The sequence below is a fragment of the Hyla sarda genome, chromosome 3 (assembly GCF_029499605.1).
Source record: "Hyla sarda isolate aHylSar1 chromosome 3, aHylSar1.hap1, whole genome shotgun sequence".
In the NCBI taxonomy this organism is placed as follows: domain Eukaryota; kingdom Metazoa; phylum Chordata; class Amphibia; order Anura; family Hylidae; genus Hyla; species Hyla sarda.
In genome coordinates this window covers 211135208-211161487 of record NC_079191.1, presented here as the reverse complement: position 1 = coordinate 211161487, position 26280 = coordinate 211135208, and the positions used below count along the sequence as shown (strand labels likewise).

Below are 26280 nucleotides of genomic sequence, written 5' to 3'. Positions count from 1 at the left end.
GCGCTGTTTTGATAAATTTTGAGCACGTAAGCCAAAAACCCAGCAAAAAAAAAAGGCTGTAAAGTGCTGCACACAAACACATATTGATAAATCTTCCACATAGTCCAGAAATTGGGGGATCTAGATGATTTGTATAAGTTGAACTTGTCAACAAATAAAAAAGCGAGCTTATATCACAATGCCAGTTTAGGTTTACATCTTGCCAGCAATGGTGTTAATTTAAGTGATGTTCTTAGATATTTCTATACCCAAATTCCGAAATTGTGAAATACATTACAGATGAAGCACCTAACACACCTAAGCCAGGGCAAGAATAGTTAATTGCACAGAAGTAAATGTGAAAGTTGTATGTGATGTAGCTTGTGTTTTGTTGTGTGTGTTTCCTGAAGAGATATAGACCATGGAAGAGATCTGACTGCATCAGACATTATTATAAGAAACAGTAAGGTATATCAGTATTCCTGACAATAGGGACTGTATGCAGGGCAGATACAACATGAAGCAATATTTTTCCCCATAAGACAAAAAGTACATAGCAACATAACAAAACCAGTTTATAGTAGAAGGGCTGGAGTACAAGTGTTCCTGAAACTGATTAATGCAGAAAACAGTCAATAAAAGGTTGTAGCAAGTCCTGCTAGGTCTACCATGTGGACAGATATCCACATGTGATGTACAGTCTGAAGAGTAAATTCCTGCTACTCGAATAAAAGGAAAAAACAATGGAAGGGTAGGTTTAGGAGTTAGGAAGAGGGTGGGTAAGGGAAGGGAATCAGACAGGGTATGGAAGGCATCACATTCAGGTTAGTTCTTGTCAACTGAATTTAATGATGATCAACCACCAAGGATTGTCAATGAAGCACATTTATCTTTAAATGACAATGGAATACAGCATTGCATGCAGCTGCTGGAGATTTCTGTCTTCTCCTGATAGTCAGCAAATGGGGACACCTTTTTACAAAAAAGAGATGTAATCTGGGTAGAAAGCCATCATGTCTCCCTCTCTAGGTACTGTAAGTCTTTTAGATCATATGCTTCTGCTATAATTATATTGTAATAAATTATTATTCCTGACAGATAGATGTAGATGTGATGGCCCAGTACAGGAGATGTTGCTCCGTACCCTTGCTGTCCTGTCAGGCAGCCTCCTTCAGTGTCTCCAGGGCCCCTTGTACCTCTTTCCCCCTGTACATATGTTCTGCAGTGTATTTTATTATAAAATGTGTTGTATCTTTAAGAGTTATGTCATGTGATTATTACCCAGGAGGTACCAGTGACCAGGTGATCCATATAGTGAGTGACCTATGAGCTCCCTGCTAGTCTCCCCCTTATAAGCCCTGGGTGGAGCTAGCTCGCTCTCTTGGAGCTCTTAGCTCTTGCTTCCTGCTGAGGTCCAGTGCAATCGTGCCTAGTGTGTGTGTCCAGAGTGTTGGAGGCCTCAAAGTCAAGTCCTGCAGCAACCATGAATTCAAGTAAGCTAAAGTCACAGCTTTATGAGTCAAGTCAAGTCAGTCCCTGTCATCTGTCAAGTCAGCGTGGTCTGCATTCAATTGTCCAGTCCTACTACAAGTTCCAGAAAGCCATTAAGGTCTCTGCATCACTGGTCATCTCCTTGGGCCCTGGCTGAACTGTATAGACTGAACCAACTGTCTACCCTCAGTAAAGCTACCATTGTCCGTAACTTGGCATTGGAGTCTTTATTGCCCCCGTGCCTAGCCCAGGATCCAGCGGTATACCTTCGGGCGGTTATAGGCTAAACCACACCCTAGCATCACGAATACAAGGGGTTAATGCCACCTGCCCCTAGGGTAACAACATCTGCCCTCATCACACCCCGCTACCACATAGATGTTTAATAAGCATCGGTCTCAGAGGAGTTACAGTGGAGTCTGACTTATTCCACCTCCCTCCTCTCTTGCTGATTTGCTGCTTGTCCTGTGAGGTCTCCAACCCTTGAAGGAGATGGCACCTTGAAGATCCCACTCCCTGGTGAGAGGAGCTTCTTTCTGCCACCATACCATTTTAAAGTGGCTGTATTTTGAAACTAATTTTCTGGTAAGAGAACTGGGTAGCGCCAGCAAGTACTGTATTCTTTGCCAAGCTTAAGGATAAAGTATTAATAACTAACAGAAGTCATGCCGCTGAAGTCTGCTCACTTCTGCAGTTGGTGCGAAGCAATGCATACTGGAAATACCCCAGATGTTCTTTACCAGTCGTCTAGCCATCACACTTGTGTCAAAGTCACTCAGGTCCTTATGTTTGCCAATTTTTCCTGCTTCCAAAACATGAACATCAAGAACTTAATAATTACTTGCTGCCTCATATATCACAATCCCTGACAGGTGCCTTCACCTGTTAGTGATTTTAATGTTATGGCTGATTGGTACAGGTTCCTAGGCAATTGAAGAAAAATGTTAGGTATTTGACACATTTTAGCACAAATATAAGCACAAAAATTGCTATTAAATTCTTTCCAATTCCCTTTATGGTTTGACCCATTCCACACCCAAGCATGGAAATGTTGCTGCATGAATGAGTATAAATGGGTTTTCCATTAAAGGGGTACTCTGCCCCTAGACATCTTATCCCCTATGTCTGATAGCGGGGGTCCCGCAGCCTGGATCCCCGCGATCAGTGCAGCACCTGGCATATGTTTGGTGCAGGAGGCGGGGGTCGTGATGTCATGACCATGCCCCTCTTGACGTCACACTATGCTCCCTCAATGCAAGTCTATGGGAGGGGGTGTGGCGGCTACCACGCCCCCTCCCATAGACTTGCATTGACGGGGCAAGGCATGACAGCACGAGTTTTGTGGGCGTGACGTCATGACCCCCGTCGTCTGCACCCAGCGTTCAGAACAAAATATTCAGAGCGATGGGTGCAGCGGAATACCCCTTTAACCCATTTACACTTCAGATTTCAGAGCTGCATAAAGAATGTTCATTATTTTGGCAGAAATCTGTGCAGATGCATTGCTATCAATGATTATGGCACAGGTCTGTGTGGTGCAGGTGGGGCCGCTGCACTGGGAATATCCATAGTGTGAAGTAGCCTTAAATATTAAAAGCAGCAACATAGTCATCTCTTTTGGGGATTGTCTCCTTACTTCACAGTTTCTTGTATATAATGAAGACAGTGTTTCCACAGTCCATTGTGATTTTTTTTCTGTTTATGTTACGGTTGGTGATGGCATTTATTTGGCCAGCTGCAGATTCTGTGTATAAAAATTCCATTTCATGCAATGCCATTTGCCATAGTAAAGACAGTGTTTTTATAGTAATAAAAATCAATCCCCGTTTTACACACTAGATTGCAGGTGCTGAGTTTTTTCCCCCTAATAAAATACTCACACACATTCAGTTTCCAGATGCAATTGTCTTTTCTCATTGAAGCGTATCTATTTTTGCTGTAATTAATCCACTTCTATATTAAAAAATTAAATGTGATCTGTCTGTGCAAGGAAAAGAAATCTTTCTTCTATTATATAATACTGAAGCTGGCCTTCATACTAACCAACGATGTCCCGAGGCTTAACAGGTGGCACTGTTTCAGAAGTTGTAAGTTTCAAAGTACAATGTGATTTGATGCTATTAACCTTTGCTGGTTTTAGCAGGTCATAATACCAGTATTTGTTCATGGCCTAGTACTTGATGCCAAAAGTTTTGACTTTTAACATTTATCTGGTTTCCTTTAGTAATGGCACCTTGTTAATGCTATAAAGCCTCATAGCCCCTTCTATACCTGTGTTTACTATAAAAAAAAAGAGTAAAACTATCTATGGTGGGTTAGTCCTGTTGGAACTAAGAGATATAGATAGGCTAGTTCAGCCTTTATAGCAAGGAAGGGGTCATTCAGGGCTGTATTATGGCTCATGCTGCCCAGGCACTAACCCTAAATAATTCCCCATCAAAGGTCACATTAACACTCACCAATAATCATCATAATATGTATAATTGTTATCAGTTGCACTATTAATAAATGTAAACGCCACTCATAACTCATGACTAGAAAACAACCCTATATAGCGACTGGATAAGAACCACTAATACCTGAATGATACCACCACAGTGTGACTGTGTAACACCACCAGTGACTGAAAAATACCTACATATACTGTAGCTGAGTAAATAACACAGAATACGACCGACAAGACAGCAACTATCTTTGCTAGCCCTGTTGGCCTTGAATGGAGTGGAAACATGCATGCTTGAATGACAGTCCATTCAGTCTCCTCCATAATGTATCCACTGGAGTGGTGGGTTCCTGTTCTAGTGATTGTGGTATTCCTAGCACTGGGGCCCCTATCCCTTCTGTGGATAGGGGACAAATGTCGATCTTATGATACCCCCTTAGAGACTCTGTATATATATCTTCTGAATTACATCCTCATGGAAGGCAGTGACATACCAGATTGTACAGGCATAAATAAAGAAAGACCATAGATGTTAAGTAGTTTGTTCTGCTCAGTAGAATGCAGTTATAAAGTCAAATATAGAGGGAGAACTATATTAGCAGAGCCCCTTGGCAGCAGTTAATGCATTACTTGCATGGTGACAAGAGGCTATGATGTGCAGCAGGTGGTCGCATGTCCTACACACAGCAACAAACTCTGTCTTAAACAATTAGATACATTTATAGGAGGCTGCAAACGGAGATCTAAGGACTGAAGGTTGCAAATCATGAAGAACTTGGCTGACACTACTACTACCCTCTGCAAAATGCCACCCTAGGCACTGGATCATTAGTGCCTAGTGGTAAATATGGCCCTGGGGTCATTGTTTAAATGAAATTCATGTCTGTCCTACCACAGGGGTGGAAGTTCTGCTGTAGGATGCCTTTTTTGTCCAAGGAAAAGTATAAGAATCAAACAAAACTGTAAATAGATGAATGTTTGAGAAATCTATTATACTGCAGACTAGAGGAGCGATGAGCATTTTTTTCAGACTCACTACCGTTCTTGCCCGTGTACTGTATCTGGTCTTGCATTTCAGACCCTTTTATTTAAATTCACCTGAAGGATTCTGAGCTGCAATACTAGACAGAACCTATAGATAAGAGTGGTGCTATTTTTAGATAAAATCAGTCCTTTAATAATTGAATCATTTAATTAAAACAACAAACACACATACCTATTGTTCTCATCCACTTCATTGTACAAATATAACTCTACATTACAGAGGTGCACCCAAGTGTAAGGGGGGAGAACCTCAATAAAATAATGACAGGCAACTTTCTGCTATAACGTTTTTTACTGGTTTGTCCTGGAAACATGTATTGGGTTATCAGGAGCTGAATTAAAAAAAATATAAAATTATCTATAAACTATGTATTATTGTATATTCATTCTGGTATTTGATAATTTTTGAAAGTTGGTAATTTTAGAATTACTAATGCTTATATAGGTCAATAAAGTCTTAATGTGCCACTTAAAACTGCCACATTATTCGACTTTTGTTTTATGCATTCATTAGATTTTTTTGCTCTAGCTAAAACTGGGATTAAGCTTGAACCCTTTTCAGCATTTTTAATAAGTATAATATATTTATCCATTGATGCTCTGGGATACACAATGTGCTCTTTGCTATTTTTATTTAATATATTTTTTTTCTATGCAAGAACTGTATTTTGGCCAGTAGTTTTCTCCTGGGTAAATAAGTATCAATTACTGTAATATAGAAGAATGGCTAACTTGTTTCTCAGATTCAATAGCATAGTATTTGAAACTATGCTTCTCTGTTTCCCGGACAGTTGAAGAAAAGTTCATCATCATATATAAAGTATAGAAATTTGTAGCTCTCTATAAAAAATCTTTATTTTATGTTGCTTAATAGTTATACCTGAGTAAAATGTCCAGAGTTGAATCTCCATCTATGTTACCCAGCGCTTCTAATTTACATAAATGAATAAGCAACATTTCATCCCTAATGTCTCATGCGGCACAGTGTTCCTAGCCTGACTGACTACTGAACAGGTGCTCATTCATCTACAAGGTGGAAAAAATCGTGCTTAAAAATTTGGGAATCCTGCCTAAATGGGACCTAAAACTACAACAGATTTGCAAACACATCCCAAAAGTAGATAAAGAGAACCAAATCAAACAAACAAGTGAAAAATATTAGACTTGATGATTTAATTCTTGAGAAAAATGATCCAATATCACATATATGTGTGTGGCAAAACCTTAAAGGAAATGTGTTACCAGTGTCACCTGCACTAAAATGTCGATACCGACAGATGACAGGGGACACTGATGACAAAGGTACTCACCTTGTCCCGTTCCATGGCGGGGATCTTCAGTAATCTCCTCCATTAGCTCCGCTGCGGGCACTCGGCTTTAACCCATCTTTTAATATCCAACATATATAAAAATGGGGAAGCAACTACAGGGGGCCCTGGGGACACTGCCTGACAGGGCAGAAAAGGTACAGGGCAACACCATCCCATACTGGGCCGCCACACATACATTTGCCTCTCACAGATATGTAAGATTTTATCATTTTACTCAATAAATGACTAAATCTAATAGTTATTTTACTCTAGTTACATTTGTTTTTGTTCTCTTTATCTACTTTTAGGACTTGTGAAAATTTGATATAATTTTGGGTCAAATTGTTGCTGTAATATAGAAAATTATAAAGGGTTCATATACTTTCCAGTATCTTTGTCCTCCAAATTTTTGATTTTCCATTAAGAAAAACAAATGAAAATACATTTCTAGAGCGTATGTATTTATTAATTTATTTACTGATGTTATTATCATTTACTTATCATGTGACGTGTGGTCAAGGCGGGCATCAGCATCTGGTGAGATCAGGCAGTTGCTAGGGCTCACTGGAGAGTGTACTGCAGCTTTGTGCCCCCTATTTATGTCCTTAGCTTCTCTTACATAACATACATGGAGAAGAACACTGCTGTGTTCTTCCCTCTTGTACAGAAGATATTGGTGGGGTGCCCTCCCAGCATAGTGGATACTTCTGAAAAGTTGTTGTCCAGTATTATAAAACATGGCTGCATACTTTGGAAAGGTCATCAAAATTAGAGGAGAACCAACTTCCGCCAATCCGTTCTTTGAAGGGCCTGTGCCAGATCCCATATAGCCATGTTGACATAAAAAAAACTGTAGCTGTTGTGGTTATAAAAATAATAATAATACTCTTCTGCCTACAGCATATATAGTATACACATGGTGTGGCTATAAAATCTTTTAAAATTATAATCTATACAGCATGCAGCTGTCTTTCTCATTTAAGGGTAGGTTCATGTAATGCATTTTCTTTTGTTAAAAGAAAAATATATTTATGTCATTTTTACTTAAAAAAACAGCACAGAGCTATAAAAGAAGACGCTTAGCAGGCACTTCTCTTTATCTATCAACTCTAGTGGTCAGTACATGTCTCTACAAGATGTCAAAAGTTTTTAAATTGTTTCCTTTTTAAAGAGCCCATGCAAAGTATAGGTCTCTGACTTTTTTTTTCCAACAAATCAACAATTGTTAAAGGGGTTATCCAGGAAAAAAACTTTTTTTTATATATATATCAACTGGCTGCAGAAAGTTAAACAGATTTGTAAATTACTTCTATTAAAAAATCTTAATCCTTTCAGTACTCATGAACTGCTGAAGTTGAGTTGTTCTTTTCTGTCTAAGTCCTCTCAGATGACATGTGTCTCGGGAACCGCACAGTTTAGAAGCAAATCCCCATAGCAAACCTCTTCTACTCTGTGCAGTTCCCAAGACAAGCAGAGATGTCAGAAGAGAGCACTGTTGCCAAACAGAAAACAACAACTCAACTTCAGCAGCTGATAATTATTGAAAGGATTAAGATTTTTTAATAGAAGTAATTTATAAATTTGTTTAACTTTCTGGAGCCAGTTGATATAAAAAAAAGGAAAGTTTTTTCCTGGAATACCCCTTTAAGTTTAACAACTTAAAGACAAATGTAATAATATCTGGATATACTTGTAGCATTGTTGCCTTTTGATTATGTAAATTTGACTGCATTAACCTCATTATTACATTGTTGGGGAGATTTTTTAACAATCTATTATGTATAGTGTGGGAGAGAAGCTGAGCCATTGATCTGGTTATTTCACTGAATAAAATGGCATTTGTTAAATGTTAAAGACGTAAAATATGGGGGAAATTTATCAAAGTGTATGGAGCAGAGATGCAAAAAGGTTGGACATTTCTTGACAAACTAGAGTTGGCATGACTTCACATAAAGGGGGCGTGGTTTTACATGAATTTCGGACATTTATTTTACATTTAGTCAGGCTTAATTCATACGTATTCTGCGCATGCTTGACTACTCAATGACTGAATACAGCTACAGTACGTGTGAATAGATCTTTACAGTCATAAATTGTATTTCAAATCTTTGCCAGCTCTGAGCCGCATGGGCACTGTAAATGTACCAGATTTATTAATAAATGCAGCACTGCTCACAGGGCTCAGTCTTTACATAAAACCGGAATATAAAACGCTGGTCTTAGTCTTCGTTCCCCCCCCCCCCATAGTTTGGTGGCTCTGCCATGTTGATCACAATGGGTCACAGTATAAATATTTATACTAATTATCTCCTTATTGTTACTGTGTGTTTTGGTTTATAACTTATCCAAAAAAATGACCCTGCTTCTGTTATTTTTTTCTATTACTAGGGGATGGCTTTCTCTCTTGAAGAGAGGTTGCAGTTGGGCATTCATGGACTTTTACCCCCATGCTTCCTAAGTCAAGATGTTCAGGTTTTGAGAGTGCTGCGAAACTATGAAAGACAGAAGTGTGACCTTGACAGGTAAGAACAAGACAACTATTAGACTTGAGTCTCTCTCTATATATATATATATGCCAGTTTGCAACAATACGTTCTCTAATATTCACCGGTAGTGTCTTTCAGGTTACCATAAAGCAAGACATACAGCTTAAAGGAGTACTCCGGTGGAAAACTATTTATTTTTTTTATTTAAACTGGTGCCAGAAAGTTACATAGATTTTTATATTACTTCTATAAAAAAAAGCTTAATCTATCTAGTACTTATTAGCTGCTGTATGCTCCACAGGAAGTTGAGTAGTTATTTTCTGTCTTACCACAGTGCTCTCTACTGACACCTTTGTCTACTTCAGGATCTGTGGGCAGCAGGAGGGGTTTGCTATAGGGATTTGTTTCTTCTCTGAACAGTTCCTAACATGGACAGAGGTGTCAGCATAGAGCACTGTGTCAGACTGAAAAGATCAACTAAACTTCCTCGGGAGCATACAGCAGTTGATAAATACTGAAAGGATTAAGATTTTGTACAGAAGTAATTTACAAATCTGTTTAACTTTCTGGCACCAGTTGATTGGAAAAAAAATTGTTTTCCATCGGAGTACCCCTTTAAGGCTAGAGTTTTTTTTTCCAAACAAACAATTTATATATACGAAACTCAACACCTGTATGTGCGTATTTTCCAGCATCACTTCCAAATGGCTTGAGATATTTTGATGAAACTTGGTACACATGTTCCATATATGCCAACTAAAAATATAGTAGAGTTAAATTAACCCTAATCCACCCCATTTTTTTCTTTTTACTGAAGTTCCACCCAAGTCTATGGAACATCCAGTCACGATAGTCTCAGGCTGCAGAGATTGCTTGGGACTTTTAAACATACTGTTGACTGTCCGGCAGGCAGGTGTAGAGCATATAAGGGAAGACTATGAAGTCGGGATATAAGAACAGGATATGAAAATTGTTTATGAGGATGGAATATGTATGTAATCACTTATATGGTATGCAGAGCCTGTGTAGAGCTGATATCTACCACTACAGTGGGGATCAAAAGTTTGGGAACCCCAGGTAAAAATTTGTATTAATGTGCATAAAGAAGCCAAGGAAAGATGGAAAAATCTCCAAAAGGCATCAAATTACAGATTAGACATTCTTATAATTTGTCAACAAAAGTTAGATTTTATTTCCATCATTTACACCTTCAAAATAACAGAAAACAAAAAAATGGCGTCTGCAAAAGTTTGGGCACCCTGCAGAATTTATAGCATGCAAAGCTGAGACCTGCCAGTGTCATGGATTGTTCTCAATCATCATCTGGGAAGACCAGGTGATGTCAATCTCAAAGATTTTAAAGGCCCAGACTGATCTGACCTTGCCCCAACAATCAGCACCATGGGTTCTTCTAAGCAGTTGTCTAGAAATCTGAAACTGAAAATAGTTGACGCTCACAAAGCTGGAGAAGGCTATAAGAAGATAGCAAAACGTTTTCAGATGTCAATATCCTTTGTTTCGGAATGTACTTAAGAAATGGCAGTCATCAGGAACAGTGGAAGTTAAAGCAAGATCTGGAAGACCAAGAAAAATATCAGACAGAAAACCTTGCAGGATTGTGAGAAAAACTATTCAAAACCCACGTTTGACTGCACAATCCCTCCAGAAAGATCTGGCAGACGCTGGAGTTGTGGGACACTATTCCACTATAAAGAGATACTTGTAAAAATATGGTCTTCATGGAAGAGTCATCAGAAGAAAACCTCTTCTACGTTCTCACCACAAAAATCAGCGTTTTAACTTTGCAAATGAACATATAGACAAGCGTGATGCATTTTGGAAACAAGTTCTGTGGACCGATGAGGTTTAAATTAAACTTTTTGGCCGGAATGAGCAAAGGTACGTTTGGAGAAGAAGGGGAACAGAATTTAATGAAAATAACCTCTGTACAACTGTTAAGCATGGGGGTGGATCAATCATGCTTTGGGGTTGTATTGCAGCCAGTGGCACATGGAATATCTCACGAGTAGAAGGAAAAATGGATTCAATAAAATTACAGCAAATTTTGGATACTAACTTGATGCCATCTGTGAAAAAGCTGAAGTTAAAGAGAGGATGGCTTCTACAAATGGATACTGATCCTAAACACACCTCGAAATCCACGGGGGATTACTTCAAGAGGCGTAAACTGAAGGTTTTGCCATGGCCTTCACAATCTCCTGACCTCAACATAATTGAAAATCTATGGATAGACCTTAAAAGAGTAGTGCGTGACAGACAGCCCAGAAATCTCAAAGAACTGGAAGACTTTTGTAAGGAAGAATGGGCAAAGATACTTCAAACAAGAATTGAAAGACTCTTAGCTGGCTACAAAAAGCGTTTACAAGCTGTAATACTTGCCAAATGGGGCAGTACAAGATATTAACTCTGCATGGTGCCCAAGCTTTTGCAGATGCCATTTTTTTTTTGTTTTCTGTTATTTTGAAAGTTTAAATGATGGAAATAAAATCTAACTTTTGTTGACATATTATAAGAATGTCTCAACTTTTGATCCCCACTGTATATGGTTACTGTATGTGGGGAATATTTTCTCCTTGTATAGTGGTATTACTGGTAATATTAGTCTCAGTATACAGGATATGGTGAGTAACAGTATGATGGTAATATGTATAGTGATAATATTCCCTCCTTCTATACTGGTATTATTGGTAATATTGGTCTCAGTAACTCAGTAAACAGGCTTTGGTCAGTAACAGTATGTTGGTAGTATGTATGGTGATAATAATGCCTCCACCCTTCTTCATTAAACTTAAGGGCTTTCTTTATTTATGGATAATATTAGTGAATTAGGTCACTTCAAGATCATTATAATACTTTATGGATGATTGAGTTTTAATCTAATTGCAACTTTGGTCTGGTAAATGCATTCCTTGTTAGAAGTGATACCTCCAACATCTGTTGGAGGAAGATAAAACTGAAAACTGTGGTGAAGTTTGTGTGCAAGAGATAAAAAGACTTCAGTTCGGCAATTGTGACTCTATCCATGTGAGATCAGATGTAATCATATCATTCTATTAACTCCTTGGGGACGGAGGGCGTATGCATACGCCCTCGCGTCCCGTCACTTAAGGACGGAGGGCATATCCATACGCCCTCCGCATTTCCGTTCACCGCCGCTCGCCGGGCTGTGATCGGACCGGGATGACTGCTGATATCTATCAGCAGGCATCCCGTGGCAATGCCTAGGGGGGGTCTGGAGACCTCCCCATGTCAGCGATCGCGGCAAATCGTTGGTCAATTCAGACCAGCGATTTGCCCGCGATCCGTACTAATCGGGTCACTGGTGACCCGATCTCCAGGAAAATAAGCATGATGTTGCCACTCCCTCTTATCCCCTGCCATTGGTCGGTCATACTGACTACCAATGGCAGGAGGGGGGTGGGGGGGGGTTAGAGTTCATTTCCCCCCGCTCTGCCCACCGATCGAAGTCGGGGCAGAGCAGGGGGGAACACGTGCGGCGAGGAGGGAGCATTGTCCGGCTTACCCGGACCAGTGGAGGCATCCTGGACCAGCGGCAGTGGCGACGGCATCGACAGCAATTGGAGCGGCCGGAAAGTGTGGCGTGCAGAAGGCTGCAGTGAAGATCGCGGTGAGTGATCTTCTCTGTGGCCTTCTAAAAGCTGCAAAACTACAACTCCCAGCATGCCCACACAGCCAAAGGCTGCCTTGGCATGCTGGGAGTAGTAGTTTTGCAACATCTGGAGGGTCACAGTTTGGAGACCACTGTATAGTAGTCTCTAAACTGTGGCCCTCCAGATGTTGCAAAACTACAACTTTCAGCATGCACTGACTGTCTGGGCATGCTGGGAGTTGTAGTTTTGCAACATCTGAAGTGGCACAGTTTGGAGACCACTATAAGGTGATCTCAAAACTGTAGCCCTCCAGATGTTGCAAAACTTCAACTTCCAGCATGGCCAGACAGTCATGGATGCTGGGCGTGTAGTTCTGCAATATCTGGCCCTTCATATGTTGCAGAACTACAACTTTCAGCATGCCTGGACAGTTTGGAGTTGTAGTTTTGCAACATCTGGAGGGCCACAGTTTGGAGACCACTACTTAGCAGTCTCCAAACTGTTCTTCCCCAGTTGTTGCATAACTACAACTCCAAGCATGCCCAGACTGTCCAGGCATGCTGGGAGTTTTAGTTGTGCAACATATGAAGGGCCAGATATTGCAGAACTACACGCCCAGCATCCCTGACTGTCTGGCCATGCTGTGAATTGTAGTTTTACAACAGCTGTAGGCACACTGATTGGGAAACACTGAGCTATAGTCTGTTTCCTAACTCAGTGTTTCCAACCCATGTGCCTCCAGCTGTTGCAAAACTACAACTCACAGAATGCATTGACAGACCGTACATGCTGGGGGTTGTAGTTTTGCAACAGCTGGAGGCACATTGGTTGGAATCACTGAGCTAGAGTTTGGTTCCCCACCAGTGTGCCTACAGCTGTTGTAAAACTACAACTCCCAGCATTTAAGGTCTGTCAGTGCATTCTGGAAGTTATTTTGCCACAGCTGAAGGTTTGGGGTGCCCCCCCCCCATGTGAATGTACAGGGTACATTCACACGGGCGGGTTTACAGTGGGTTTCCTTCTACAAGTTTGAGTTGCGGCAAATTTTCTGCCGCAGCTCAAACTCCCAGCGGAAAACTTACAGTGAACCCCCGCCTGTGTGAATGTACCCTAGAAACACTACACTAACAAATAATAAAAAGTAAAACATTACACATACACCCTCTTGCACGTCGTCGTCCCCCCAATAAAAATGAAAAACATCTCATCTGTTTCCTAAACAGAGCCACCAGCTGTTGCAAAACCCCATCTCCCAGTATTGCCGGACAGCCATAGACTGTCCTGGCAGGCCGGGAGTCTTGCAACAGCTGGAGGCACCCTGTTTGGAAAACACTGCTGTAGGGTTTTACTGTAGGTAACCGTGTCCGCCCCTATTGCAAATTCCTTATTCAGGCCTCAAATGCACATGGAGCTCTCTCACTTCAGAGCCCTGTCGTATTTCAAGGCAACAGTTTAGGGCCACATATGGGGTATTTCCATACTCGGGAGAAATTGCACTACAAATTTTGGGGGGCATTTTCTCCCATTACTCTTTGTAAAAATGGTAAATTTGGGGGAAAAAACTGCACTTTAGTGAAAAATTTTTTTTTTCATTTACAAATCCGACTTTAACGAAAAGTCGTCAAACACCTGTGGGGTGTTAAGGCTCACTGGACCCCTTGTTACGTGCCTTGAGGGGTGTAGTTTCCAAAATAGTATGCCATGTGTTTTTTTTTTTTTTTTGCTGTTCTGGCACCAAAGAGGCTTCCTAAATGTGACATGCCTCCCAAAAACCATTTCAGAAAAATTAACTCGCAAAAATCCGACTGTCGCTCCTTCCCTTCTGAGCCCTCTACTGTGCCCGTTGAACACTTGACATACACATATGTGGTATTTCCTTACTTGAGAGAAATTGGGTTACAAATTTTGGGGGGCTTTTTCTCCTATCACCCCTTGTAAAAATTCAAAAACTGGGTCTACAAGAACATGTGAGTGTAAAAAATTAAGATTTTGCATTTTCTCCTTTACTTTGCTGCTATTCCTGTGAAACACCTAAAGGGTTAACAAACTTTCTGAATGTCATTTTGAATACTTTGAAGGGTGCAGTTTTTATAATGGGGTCATTTATGGGGTGTTTCTTCAAATCCACTTTAAAACTGAACTGGTCCCTTAAATATTCTGATTTAGAAAATTTTGTGAAAAATTGGAAAATTGCTTCTGAACTTTGGAGCCCTCTGATGTCTTCCAAAAGTAAAAACCTGTCAACTTTATGGTGCAAACATAAAGTAGACATATTTTATTTTTGAATCAATATATCATTTATTTGGAATGTCTGTTTTCCTTACAAGCAGAGAGATTCAAAGTTAGAACAATTTTCAATTTTTTCATAAAATTTGGGAATTTTTCACCAAGAAATGATGCAAGTATCGAAAAAATTTACCACTAACGTGAAGTAGAATATGTCACGAAAAACAATCTCGGAATCAGATTGAAAAGTAAAAGCATTCCAGAGTTATTAATGCTTAAAGTGACAGTGGTCAGAATTGCAAAAAATGCTCCCGTCCCTAAGGGTATAATGGGCTCCGTCCCCAAGGAGTTAAATGTGTCCTACTCCTAATATAATTGATATTGAATTATGAAGTGGAAACCCCTGACTTTACATCAGTGAGTAGCACCATGCATGGCCACTCACAAAGCTTTAGAGGTAGTAAAGCATTTCTTGATGCTGTAATTCAATTAGCTGTAAAGCAAAAATCTCATGTCTTTAGCAAAGGCTCAATACATCAATAGCACAACGATGAGGTTCCCGCTTTCAGCTGTTTTGTAGTGTCTTTCAATTGGTTTTATGAGTCATTTATTATTGGCAAATAGGATTTCTTGAAAAACACCCTCTAATATTTCCAATATTTCTACGATAATTCTACTTGTGAGATCTCTGTAACATGATTTATGTACCTTACTAAAGCGTTATTGTAGTTTTTTACATGTCGTCCAGACAAGTCAAATGCTTACATCGCACCGGGTCTCGGTTCCGAGATCCACTGCGATCGCTAGTTATAGGGGTAGCTGGCGGACCGATCTAACTAATGCACTCTATGGAGCACATCAGTCAGAATGGGCCACCAGCCAGCGAGTGAAGCATGCTACCAGTTTACCTGGCTATAACTAGAGATCACAGTCAGTCTTAGGACTGAGACCTGGTGCAGTCTGAACTTTGATATGTCTGAATGACAATTCAGAAGTTTGTCAAAGTTAATATTACTCTAGGTTGAACAATGTACATTAGGTAGAAAGAGGGGAATACTGTAAGTACACAACACCATAGATCCATAGATCTCTTGTACATATTAATAAAAATATATTAATTGAGGTGATTGCTATTGCATGGCATACTACTGAGGTACTCTTCCCTAGAGGTATTGCTTTAAAAGCTTCACGCAGTTGTGCACTTGTTAACTATTCTGCTGCCGTGCTGGCTTTATGACTTTGGCTTCGTCATGTGCATATGGGCCCTAAAATTAAATGAATTAGAAAATAAAAAAATGTAAAAAATGTCATTAAATTTGCAGACAAAGTGAGGGAGATTCATCAAAACTTGTGGAGAGGAAAGTGTTCCCTTAGAGTTTCCCATAGCAACCAATTAGATCTCTTCTTTAATTTTTAAAAAGTCCTCTGAACAATGAAAGAAGCGATCTGATTGGTTTCTATAGGCAAACGGTCGACTTTTTTACTCCACAGGTTTTGATAAATCTCCCCCATTATCTCACAAAATGACGTCCTTTGCTCATATAGCTGTTTGCAATAAAAGAGGAATCTATATGAGGCTACATGAGCGAGTGCTGTCCGGATTTTCTGTCATTGAAAGTCAATTTCTAATATCAATATTATCAGCAGTGGGTTCTAAAACAAAAAAAAGTATTAAAGGGTACTCCATCCAAAAGCACTGCCATTCCAGTTAAACTCTATGGGAGTGAAGCAAACTGTGTTTTTAGGATTCCTTTTGAATTTGAATAGAACAGCTCAACCAACATCCCATTCAAACTCCCATGTGTAGCTGTGAGTGGGGGACACAGGGACCCAGGCCTTAGCAGATCCCAACATTTACCACATCTCCAATGAATATGGAATGAATGTATTTTTTTTTACAAAGCAGTTGTCCATAGCAACTTATTGTCCACAGCTTTCATTTTTCCAGAGCTTATCAGTTGCTGTCATGTGTGTATATATATATATATATATATATATATATATATATATATTTATTTATTTATTTATTTATATACAGTGACCCCCCGACCTACGATGGCCCCGACATACGATCATTTCAACATACGATGACCTCTCTGAGGCCATCACATGTTGAAGGCAGCATCAACATACAATGCTTTTTTATGTCGGGGCCATCGCATAAACGGCTATCCGGCAGCCGTTTACGGGGCCCTGTGAGCTCCACTGACGATCACATACCTGTCCTCGGGGCTCCGGCGCATCCTCTTCGGGATCTCCTGCATTGTCGGCGCTCTCTATCGTCGTCATCACGCCGCTGCGCACGCCCTCCCGTCATCCAATAGGAGCGGTGTGCATAGCGACGTGATGGCGGCGACGGAGAGCGAGGATGCCGGGGAAGCAGAGGCCTTGCCGGAGCGTCGGGGAAACCCCATGGAAGCGGGGACAGCGATGGAAGGCGACATCCAGGGCAGCGGTGACGAGCGGTGATGGCATGTCGGGTTTTGTGGTTTTGCAACATCTGGAGGTCCGCAGGTTGTAGACCACTGTTCTATACTTTACATTGCACGGATCCCTCAACATACGATGGTTTCAACAAACAATGGTCCATTTGGAACGGATTACCATCGTATGTTGAGGGACCACTGTGTATATATATATATATATATATATATATATATGTGTGTGTGTGTATATATATAATTTGTGTGTGTGTGTATATATACTACAAAAGAAGACAATTTAATTGTCAAGTGGTTGGTTTGAGAATAGAATGTCACAGTAATAGTCTGATATTATTTTACAGAATACTGATGCACTCATAAATGTTCTGTGTTATTCCAGCAAACATATACATGAGGAATTCTTTATGTCAAATAAAAGTTGCAGATGTTGTGGCACATTAATTTGAGGCCTGTCAAAAATAACAGTCTGTTACATTTTATATTTGTCTATTTATAGTATACACCTGTACCAATAATTTTGTTTTACACATTTTAACAGTCATTTCCTACCTACATTTATGAAGTTGATTCTTGCAGAGTTGTCTGACCCCACAGACACTGCAAATAAACCTCTGCATGGTAAAAGACATAGACATGTGTTATGGCATTTACATATTCCACAATGGTAAACTTTGTTCATTGAGCCAAGCTTATATTTGTTCTTGCTTCACAGTTATTCTATTTACTTGGTACTGGTATTTGTGTGAAGAAGCGTGAAACATGTAGAATGTTACAGCTTTTACAGTGTTTGCTTAGTAGCTCACCATCTTTGTTGTATAAAGTTGCTATGTCTTCAGCTGTAAGTAAACTGACACCTTATTAACATGTAATAGAAGTACCGTATATACTCGAGTATAAGCCAACCCGAATATAAGCTGAGGCCCCTAATTTTATCCCAAAAACCCAGGAAAAGCTATTGACTTGACTATAAGCCTAGGGTGGGAAATACATCATCCCCCCATGTAATCATCCAGACCCCCGTCATCACCCCCCCCTTCATCACCCCTGTCAATCCCTTCATCAGGGGTCTTCAACCTGGGGACCTCCAGATATTGCAAAACTACAACTCCCAGCATGCCCGTACAGCCATCGGCTGTCCGGACATGCTGGGAGTTGCCGTTTTGAAACATCTGGAGGTCCGCAGGTTGAAGACCACTGCGGCCTTCGTCATCATCCCCCCCCTTCATCATCACCGCCTGTCAATCCCTTCATCAGTGGTCTTCAACCTGTGGACCTCCAGAGGTTTCAAAACTACAACTCCCAGAATGTCCAGCCCTGGAGTAGTGACGTTGCCTTGACGATGATGCACAGGGACTCCAGGACCGGGGCCGAAGCACGGAGAAGAGGCCCCCCCGGTGAAAATGGACAGCCCGCAACGACTAACCATCCCCACCGGACGATCCCTGCAGCAGAGATGGCCCGGACCAGCTCACCCTAACGTCCCGCCGAGCGGAGGTGAGTACAAAACAAAAGAGGGGGGCTGGATGATGACGAAGCTGAAAAACTCGGCTTATACTCGAGTATATACGTTAGATATGTAGTCATCTTAATACAAAAAGGATCATAGTTTGCCCAGAGTATAGAGGCTTCTTGCCATCAGTCAAACATTGCGAATCATGTATCAGTCTTATTATGACTTATTATCTGTCTAATTGTTAAGCCAAATTATTAGTGCATTTTGCCATTTTTCTTCCACATATGTAATACCCCCTGCAGAGGGGTTGGAAAAACTATTCCGGACAGGTTGCTTCTAAGGGCAGAATGACAGTAGGTATCAGTGGCATACACGGAAGTGAAGAGGTGCCATAGCAATGTTCAACATTCCACAATATAGTGCCAGGTTTTACCACTCAGAATTTGTTTCAGTCCATCTATTTCCATAACCCTTGGGTCATCTTCCCACCTCTTGTTGACTGACAATGCAGTTTGTGAGAAAAAGAGGTCCAGGACAAATTCACAGCAACCAGCGCAAAGTGAACATGGAGCAACTAAAGGTGGCCATACACAATAACAACATTTGAGTAAATAATTGTCTGGTTGACACTGTGTATGGGCACCTTACAGCTAGGACCGCTCTCTCTCTCTCAAAGATCTGCCTCTATGGTAAATAGTGATGAGCGTCATTGCCCATATTCGAATTCGCGATATTTCGCGAATATATAGACGAACATTCGTCCTATATTCGCGAATTTCGCGTATTCGTTATATTAGCATATGTGAATATTCGCGTATTCGAGGAAGAAAACAGTGTTGGGGTGGGCAACTTTACTATTGGCTGCTAGGGATGTTGTTGATAACCTCAGACAAGTCTATTTGCATCATTTTAGTTGTCCCACAAGTGAAAAGAAGGAATTTGCGAATATTCACATATGCGAAAAAATGGATATTCGTAATTTCAAATATAGCGAATATATTCGCAATATTTGCAATAAAAATTTTAAATGCGAATATTCACGTCCAACATTATTGAGTGGGTGTAAGCCGCATGCATATTACTATATCAATTCTTGGTTACCAGCTTGGTCATCTATTATTAATTCTACTTGCACTGATATTATTTATACTATCTACTCAGTGTTCTCCCACTGTGCTATTTTTTTTAAATCTTGTCTGAGTGTTATGTGTTTTTTTATGGGGGGTTTCTTTGTTTTCATATTGATTATGGATATTGTTCCTCTCTCTGCAGCGGCCCGGTCAGACCCGCTGACCGGGAGCACTGCACTGACACTGCCGGCGGGGATGCGATTCGCATAGCGGGATGCGCCCGCTCGCGAATCGCATCCCAAGTCACTCACCTGTCCTGGTCCTGGCACGCGCGGCTCCGCTTCTTAGGGCGCGCGCGCCAGCTCTCTAAGATTTAAAGGGCCAGTGCACCAATGATTGGTGCCTGGCCCAATCAGTCTGATTAGCTTCCACCTGCTCCCTGGCTATATTACCTCACTTCCCCTTCACTTCCTTGCCGGATCTTGTTGCCTTGTGCCAGAGAAAGCATTTAGTGTTGTCCAAAGCCTGTGTTCCAGATCTTCTGCTATCCACATTGACTACGAACCTTGCCGCCTGCCCCGACCTTCTGCTACGTCTGACCTTGCCTCTGCCTAGTCCTTCTGTCCCACACCTTCTCAGCAGTCAGCGAGGTTGAGCCGTTGCCGGTGGATACGACCTGGTTGCTACCGCCGCAGCAAGACCATCCCTTCTTTGCGGCGGCCTCTGGTGAAAACCAGTAGCAACCTAGAACCGGTCCACCGACACGGTCCACGCCAATCCCTCTCTGACACAGAGGATCCACATCCAGCCTGCCGAATCCTAACAGATATTTAATAAAGATAATATATTTTTTGATACCATTTGTGTATATTTATTCTTCGAGCATCTATTCTATTTTTTTGCTTTTCATTTTTTGTATTGGCCTTTTGCCTGGCCTTTCGCAGTATCTAGGAACTTAAGACTTTTACAGGAAGAAAAATACTCCACCACTTGTACGCAGGGCTCGAGTCCTGCAGGAATGCATAGGAATGGCGTTCCTTTGCTTTTTCCAGAGGAGGAACGCTGTCCTTGTTACATTAGTCCTGCAGGACCGACCTCTGAATTATTCTTACCCTCCCTCCGTCTCCTCCCCTGGCCCGGACTGCTAGATGCTGGAGATGTAAGACCTGTGATGATGTCACCATCACATGTTGGGGGCGGAGCTTAGCTGTAGAGGAGAGGGAAGATTGTGGTTAAAGGACCTGTGTGATGCTGTGGAGGAGGCGGGGCTGAGCTGGAGGAGAGGTCACATGTCACCCCAGTAAGGTAATTACATGGAAGGAGATTTGTTGCAGTGTGTCACTCCAGTAGTAAGGAGATTACATGAGTAGGAGGTTTGTTACAGTGTGTCACACCCCAGTAAGGTAATTACATGGAAGGAGATTTGTTACAAAGTGTCACCACAGTAGTAATGAGATTACATGAGGAGGAGGTTTGTTACAGTGTGTCACCACAGTAATGAGGAGATTACATGATAGGAGGTTTGTTACAGTGTGTCACCACAGTAGTAAGGAGATTACATATGGAGGAGATTTGTTACAGTGTGTCACCCCAGTGGTAAGGAGATTACATGAGGGGGGTTGTTACAGTGTGTCACCCCAGTGGTAAGGAGATTACATGAGGGGGGGGGGGTTGTTACAGTGTGTCACCCCAGTGGTAAGGAGATTACATGAGGGGGGGGGGTTGTTACAGTGTGTCACCCCAGTAGTAAGGAGATTACATGAGGAGGAGGTTTGTTACAGTGTGTCACCACAGTAGTAAGGAGATTACATGAGGAGGGGGTTTGTTACAGTGTCCCACCCCAGTGGTAAGGAGATGACATGAGGAGGGGGCTTGTTACAGTGTGTCACCACAGTAGTAATAAGATTAGATGAGATTTGTTACAGTGTGTCACCCCAGTAGTAAGGAGATTACATGAGGAGGTGGTTTGTTACAGTGTATCACCCCAGTAGTAAGGAAATTACATGAGGAGGAGGTTTGTTACAGTGTGTCACCACAGTAGTAAGGAGATTACATAAGGAGAAGGCTTGTTGCAGTGTGTCACCCCATTGGTAAGGAGATTACATGATGGGGAGGGGGGGTTGTTACAGTGTGTCACCCCATTGGTAAGGAGATTACATGAGGGGGGGGGGTTGTTACAGTGTGTCACCCCAGTAGTAAGGAGATTAAAGGATGAGGAGGTTTGTTACAGTGTGTCACCACAGTAGTAAGGAGATTACAAGAGGAGGGGGTTTGTTACAGTGTCTCACCCCAGTGGTAAGGAGATGACATGAGGAGGCGGCTTGATACAGTGTGTCACCACAGTAGTAATGAGATTACATGAGATTTGTTACAGTGTGTCACCCCAGTAGAAAGGAGATTACATGAGGAGGTGGTTTGTTACAGTGTGTCACCCAAGCGGTAAGAAGATTACATGATGGGGGGGGGGGGGGGTGTTACAGTATGTCACCCCAGTAGTAAGGAGATTACATGAGGAGGAGGTTTGTTTCAGTGTGTCACCACAGTAGTAAGGAGATTACATGAGGAGGGAGTTTGTTACAGTGTGTCACCCCAGTAGCAAGGAGATTACATGAGGAGGAGGTTTGTTACAGTGTGTCACCACCGTAGTAAGGAAATTACATGAGGAGGAAGTTTGTTACAGTGTGTCACCACAGTGGTAAGGAGATTATATGAGGAGGAGGTTTGTTACAGTGTGTCACCCCAGTGGTAAGGAAATCTCATGAGTAGGGGTTTGTTACAGTGTGTCACCCCAGTAGTAAGGAGATTACATGAGGAGGAGGTTTGTTACAGTATGTCAGCCCCATAGTAGGGAGATTACATGAGGAGGTGGTTTGTTACAGTGTGTCACCCCAGTAGTAAGGAGATTACATGAGGAGGAGGTTTGTTACAGTGTGTCACCCCAGTGGTAAGGAGATTACATGAGGGGGGGGGGTTGTAACAGTGTGTCACCCCAGTGGTAAGGAGATTACATGAGGAGGAGGTTTGTTACAGTGTGTCACCCCAGTGGTAAGGAGATTACATGAGGAGGAGGTTTGATACAATGGGTCACCCCAGTGGTAAGGAAATTACATGAGGAGGGGGCTTGTTACAGTGTGTCACCCCCGTAGTAAGGAGATTACATGAGGAGGTGGTTTGCTACAGTGTGTCACTACAGTAGTAAGGAGATTACATGTGGAGGAGGTTTGTTACAGTGTGTCAACCCAGTGGTAAGGAGATTACATGAGGGGGGAGGTTTGTTACAGTGTGTCACCCCAGTGGTAAGGAGATTACATGAGGGGGGGGGGGTTGTTACAGTTTGTCACCCCAGTAGTAAGGAGATTACATGAGGAGGAGGTTTGTTACAGTGTGTCACCACAGTAGTAAGGAGATTACATGAGGAGGGGGTTTGTTATAGTGTCTCACCCCAGTGGTAAGGAGATGACATGAGAAGGGGGCTTGTTACAGTGTGTCACCACAGTAGTAAGGAGATTACAAGAGGAGGGGGTTTGTTACAGTGTGTCACCCCAGTGGTAAGGAGATTACATGGGGGGGGGGGGGGGGGGGGGTTACAGTGTGTCACCCCAGTGGTAAGGAGATTACATGAGGGGGGGGGGTTGTTACAGTCTGTCACCCCAGTAGTAAGGAGATTACATGAGGAGGAGGTTTGTTACAGTGTGTCACCACAGTAGTAAAGAGATTACATGAGGAGGGGGTTTGTTACAGTGTCTCACCCCAGTGGTAAGGAGATGACATGAGGAGGGGGCTTGTTACAGTGTGTTACCACAGTAGTAATGAGATTAGATGAGATTTCTTACAGTGTGTCACCCCAGTAGTAAGGAGATTACATGAGGAGGGGTTTGTTACAGTGCGTCACCACAGTAGTAAGGAGATTACATAAGGAGAAGGATTGTTGCAGTGTGTCACCCCATTGGTAAGGAGATTACATGATGGGGAGAGGGGGTTGTTACAGTGTGTCACCCCATTGGTAAGGAGATTACATGAGGGGGGGGGGTTGTTACAGTGTGTCACCCCAGTAGTAAGGAGATTAAATGAGGAGGAGGTTTGTTACAGTGTGTCACCACAGTAGTAAGGAGATTACATGAGGAGGAGGTTTGTTACAGTGTGTCACCACAGTAGTAAGGAGATTACATGAGGAGGGGGTTTGTTACAGTGTCTCACCCCAGTGGTAAGGAGATGACATGAGGAGGGGGCTTGTTACAGTGTGTCACCACAGTAGTAATAAGATAAGATGAGATTTGTTACAGTGTGTTACCCCAGTAGTAAGGAGATTACATGAGGAGGAGGTTTGTTACAGTGTGTCACCACAGTAGTAAGGAGATTACATTAGGAGGAGGTTTGTTACAGTGTGTCACCCCAGTGGTAAGGAGATTACATGGGGGGGGGAGGTTGTTACAGTGTGTCACCACAGTAGTAAGGAGATTACATGAGGAGGGGGTTTGTTACAGTGTCTCACCCCATTGGTAAGGAGATGACATGAGGAGGGGGCTTGTTACAGTGTGTCACCACAGTATTAATGAGATTACATGAGATTTGTTACAGTGTGTCACCCCAGTCGTAAAGAGATTACATGGGGAGGGGGTTTGTTACAGTGTGTCACCCCAGTAGTAAAGAGATTACATGAGGAGGGGGTTTGTTACACTGTATCACCCCATTAGTAAGGAGATTACACGAGGAGGAGGTTTGTTACAGTGTGTCACCACAGTAGTAAGGAGATTACATGAGGAGGAGGTTTGTTACAGTGTGTCACCCCAGTGGTAAGGAGATTACACGAGGGGGGGTTGTTACAGTATGTCACCACAGTAGTAAGGAGATTACATGAGGAGGAGGTTTGTTACTGTGTATCACCACAGTAGTAATGAGATTACATGAGGAGGGAGTTTGATACAGTGTGTCATCCCAGTAGTAAGGAGATTACATGAGGAGAAGGTTTGTTACAATGTGTCACCCCAGTAGCAAGGAGATTACATGAGGAGGTTTGTTACAGTGTGTCACCACAGTAGTAAGGAGATTACATGTGGAGGTGGTTTGTTACAGTGTCTCACCCCAGTCGTAAGGAGATTACATGAGGAGGGGGGTTGTTACAGTGTGTCACCACAGTAGTAATGAGATTACATGAGATTTGTTACAGTGTGTCACCCCAGTAGTAAGGAGATTACATGGGGAGGGGGTTTGTTACAGTGTTTCACCCCCGTAGTAAGGAGATTACATGAGGAGGTGGTTTGTTACAGTGTGTCACCCCAGTAGTAAGGAGATTACATGAGGAGGAGGTTTGTTACAGTGTGTCACCACAGTAGTAAGGAGATTACATGAGGAGGAGGTTGTTTTTTACAGTGTGTCACCCCAGTTGTATTGAGATTACATGAGGAGGAGTTTTGTTACAGTGTGTCACCCCAGTAGTAAGGAGATTACATGAGGAGGAGGTTTGTTACAGTGTGTCACCCCAGTGGTAAGGATATTACATGGAGAAGGTTTGTTACAGTTTGTCACCCCAGTAGCAAGGAGATTACATGAGGAGGAGGTTTGTTGCAGTGTGTTACCACAGTAGTAAGGAGATTACATGAGGAGGGGGTTTGTTGCAGTGTCTCACCCCAGTGGTAAGGAGGTTACATGAGGAGTGGGTTTCTTACAGTGTGTCATTACAGTAGTAATGAGATTACATGAGGTTTGTTACAGTGTGTCACCCCAGTAGTAAGGAGATTACATGGGGAGGGGGTTTGTTACAGTGTATCATCCCAGTAGTAAGGAGATTACTTGAGGAGGTGGTTTGTTACAGTGTGTCACCCCAGTAATAAGGAGATTATGTGAGGAAGAGGTTTGTTACAGTGCGTCACCACAGTAGTAAGGAGATTACATGGGGGGGGGGGGGTTGTTACAGGATGTCACCACAGTAGTTAGGAGATTACATGAGGAAGAGGTTTGTTACAGTGTGTCACCACAGTAGTAAGGAGATTACATTAGGAGGGAGTTTGTTACAGTGTGTCACCCCAGTAGTAAGGAGATTACATGAGGAGAAGGTTTGTTGCAGTGTGTCACCCCAGTAGTAAGGAGATTACATGAGGAGGAGGTTTGTTACAGTGTGTCACTCTTATACTCGGTAGGCAGCTGTATGCCTTTGGCCTGTAAGAATCCTGGAACCGTGCGGGATGTCAAGTTTTAGCTTGTTCTAAAAACAGGAGAGAAGGGGCTCCATAGGGTAATACCACCGGAGATGGGGGGAGGGGAGAGTAAAAGCTAATTTTAAACTGCTCACCCTGGATGGTTGTGTAGCCTCATACACAACAATGGAAATCGCTTGGATACAATGGTCCATCTGCGTCCCTCCTGTTATGGATTCCACAACGTATAGGTACAAGACAAGGCTTTAGTATAGGGTGCAAGAGTACATCGGCGCGGAACGGACCCAGGACACAGCAGGTAAGAAAGTAAAATCCAATTTATTTAATGCAACGCGTTTGCCTGCGCAAGCACAGATTCATCATGCCTGATGAATCTGTGCTTGCGCAGGGAAACACGTTGCATCAAATAAATTGGATTTTACTTTCTTACCTGCTGTGTCCTTGGTCCGTTCAGCGCCGATGTACTCTTGCACTCTATACTGAAGCCTTGTCTTGTACCTATAAGTTTTAGCTTGGACATTTTCTTTTTTTTTTTTTTTCCCGCTAA

The 26280-nt window shown here is 42.1% G+C and overlaps 1 protein-coding gene across 1 annotated transcript in view; it reads left to right on the top strand.

Moving 5' to 3' along the window:
* Window positions 1-26280, top strand: part of ME1 (malic enzyme 1) — a 322523-nt gene that overhangs the window by 46653 nt on the left and 249590 nt on the right. The window contains exon 2 of the mRNA XM_056565973.1: window positions 8656-8789. Coding sequence (XP_056421948.1) covers window positions 8656-8789 — 134 coding nt within the window. The remainder of the gene's footprint in view (window positions 1-8655; window positions 8790-26280) is intronic.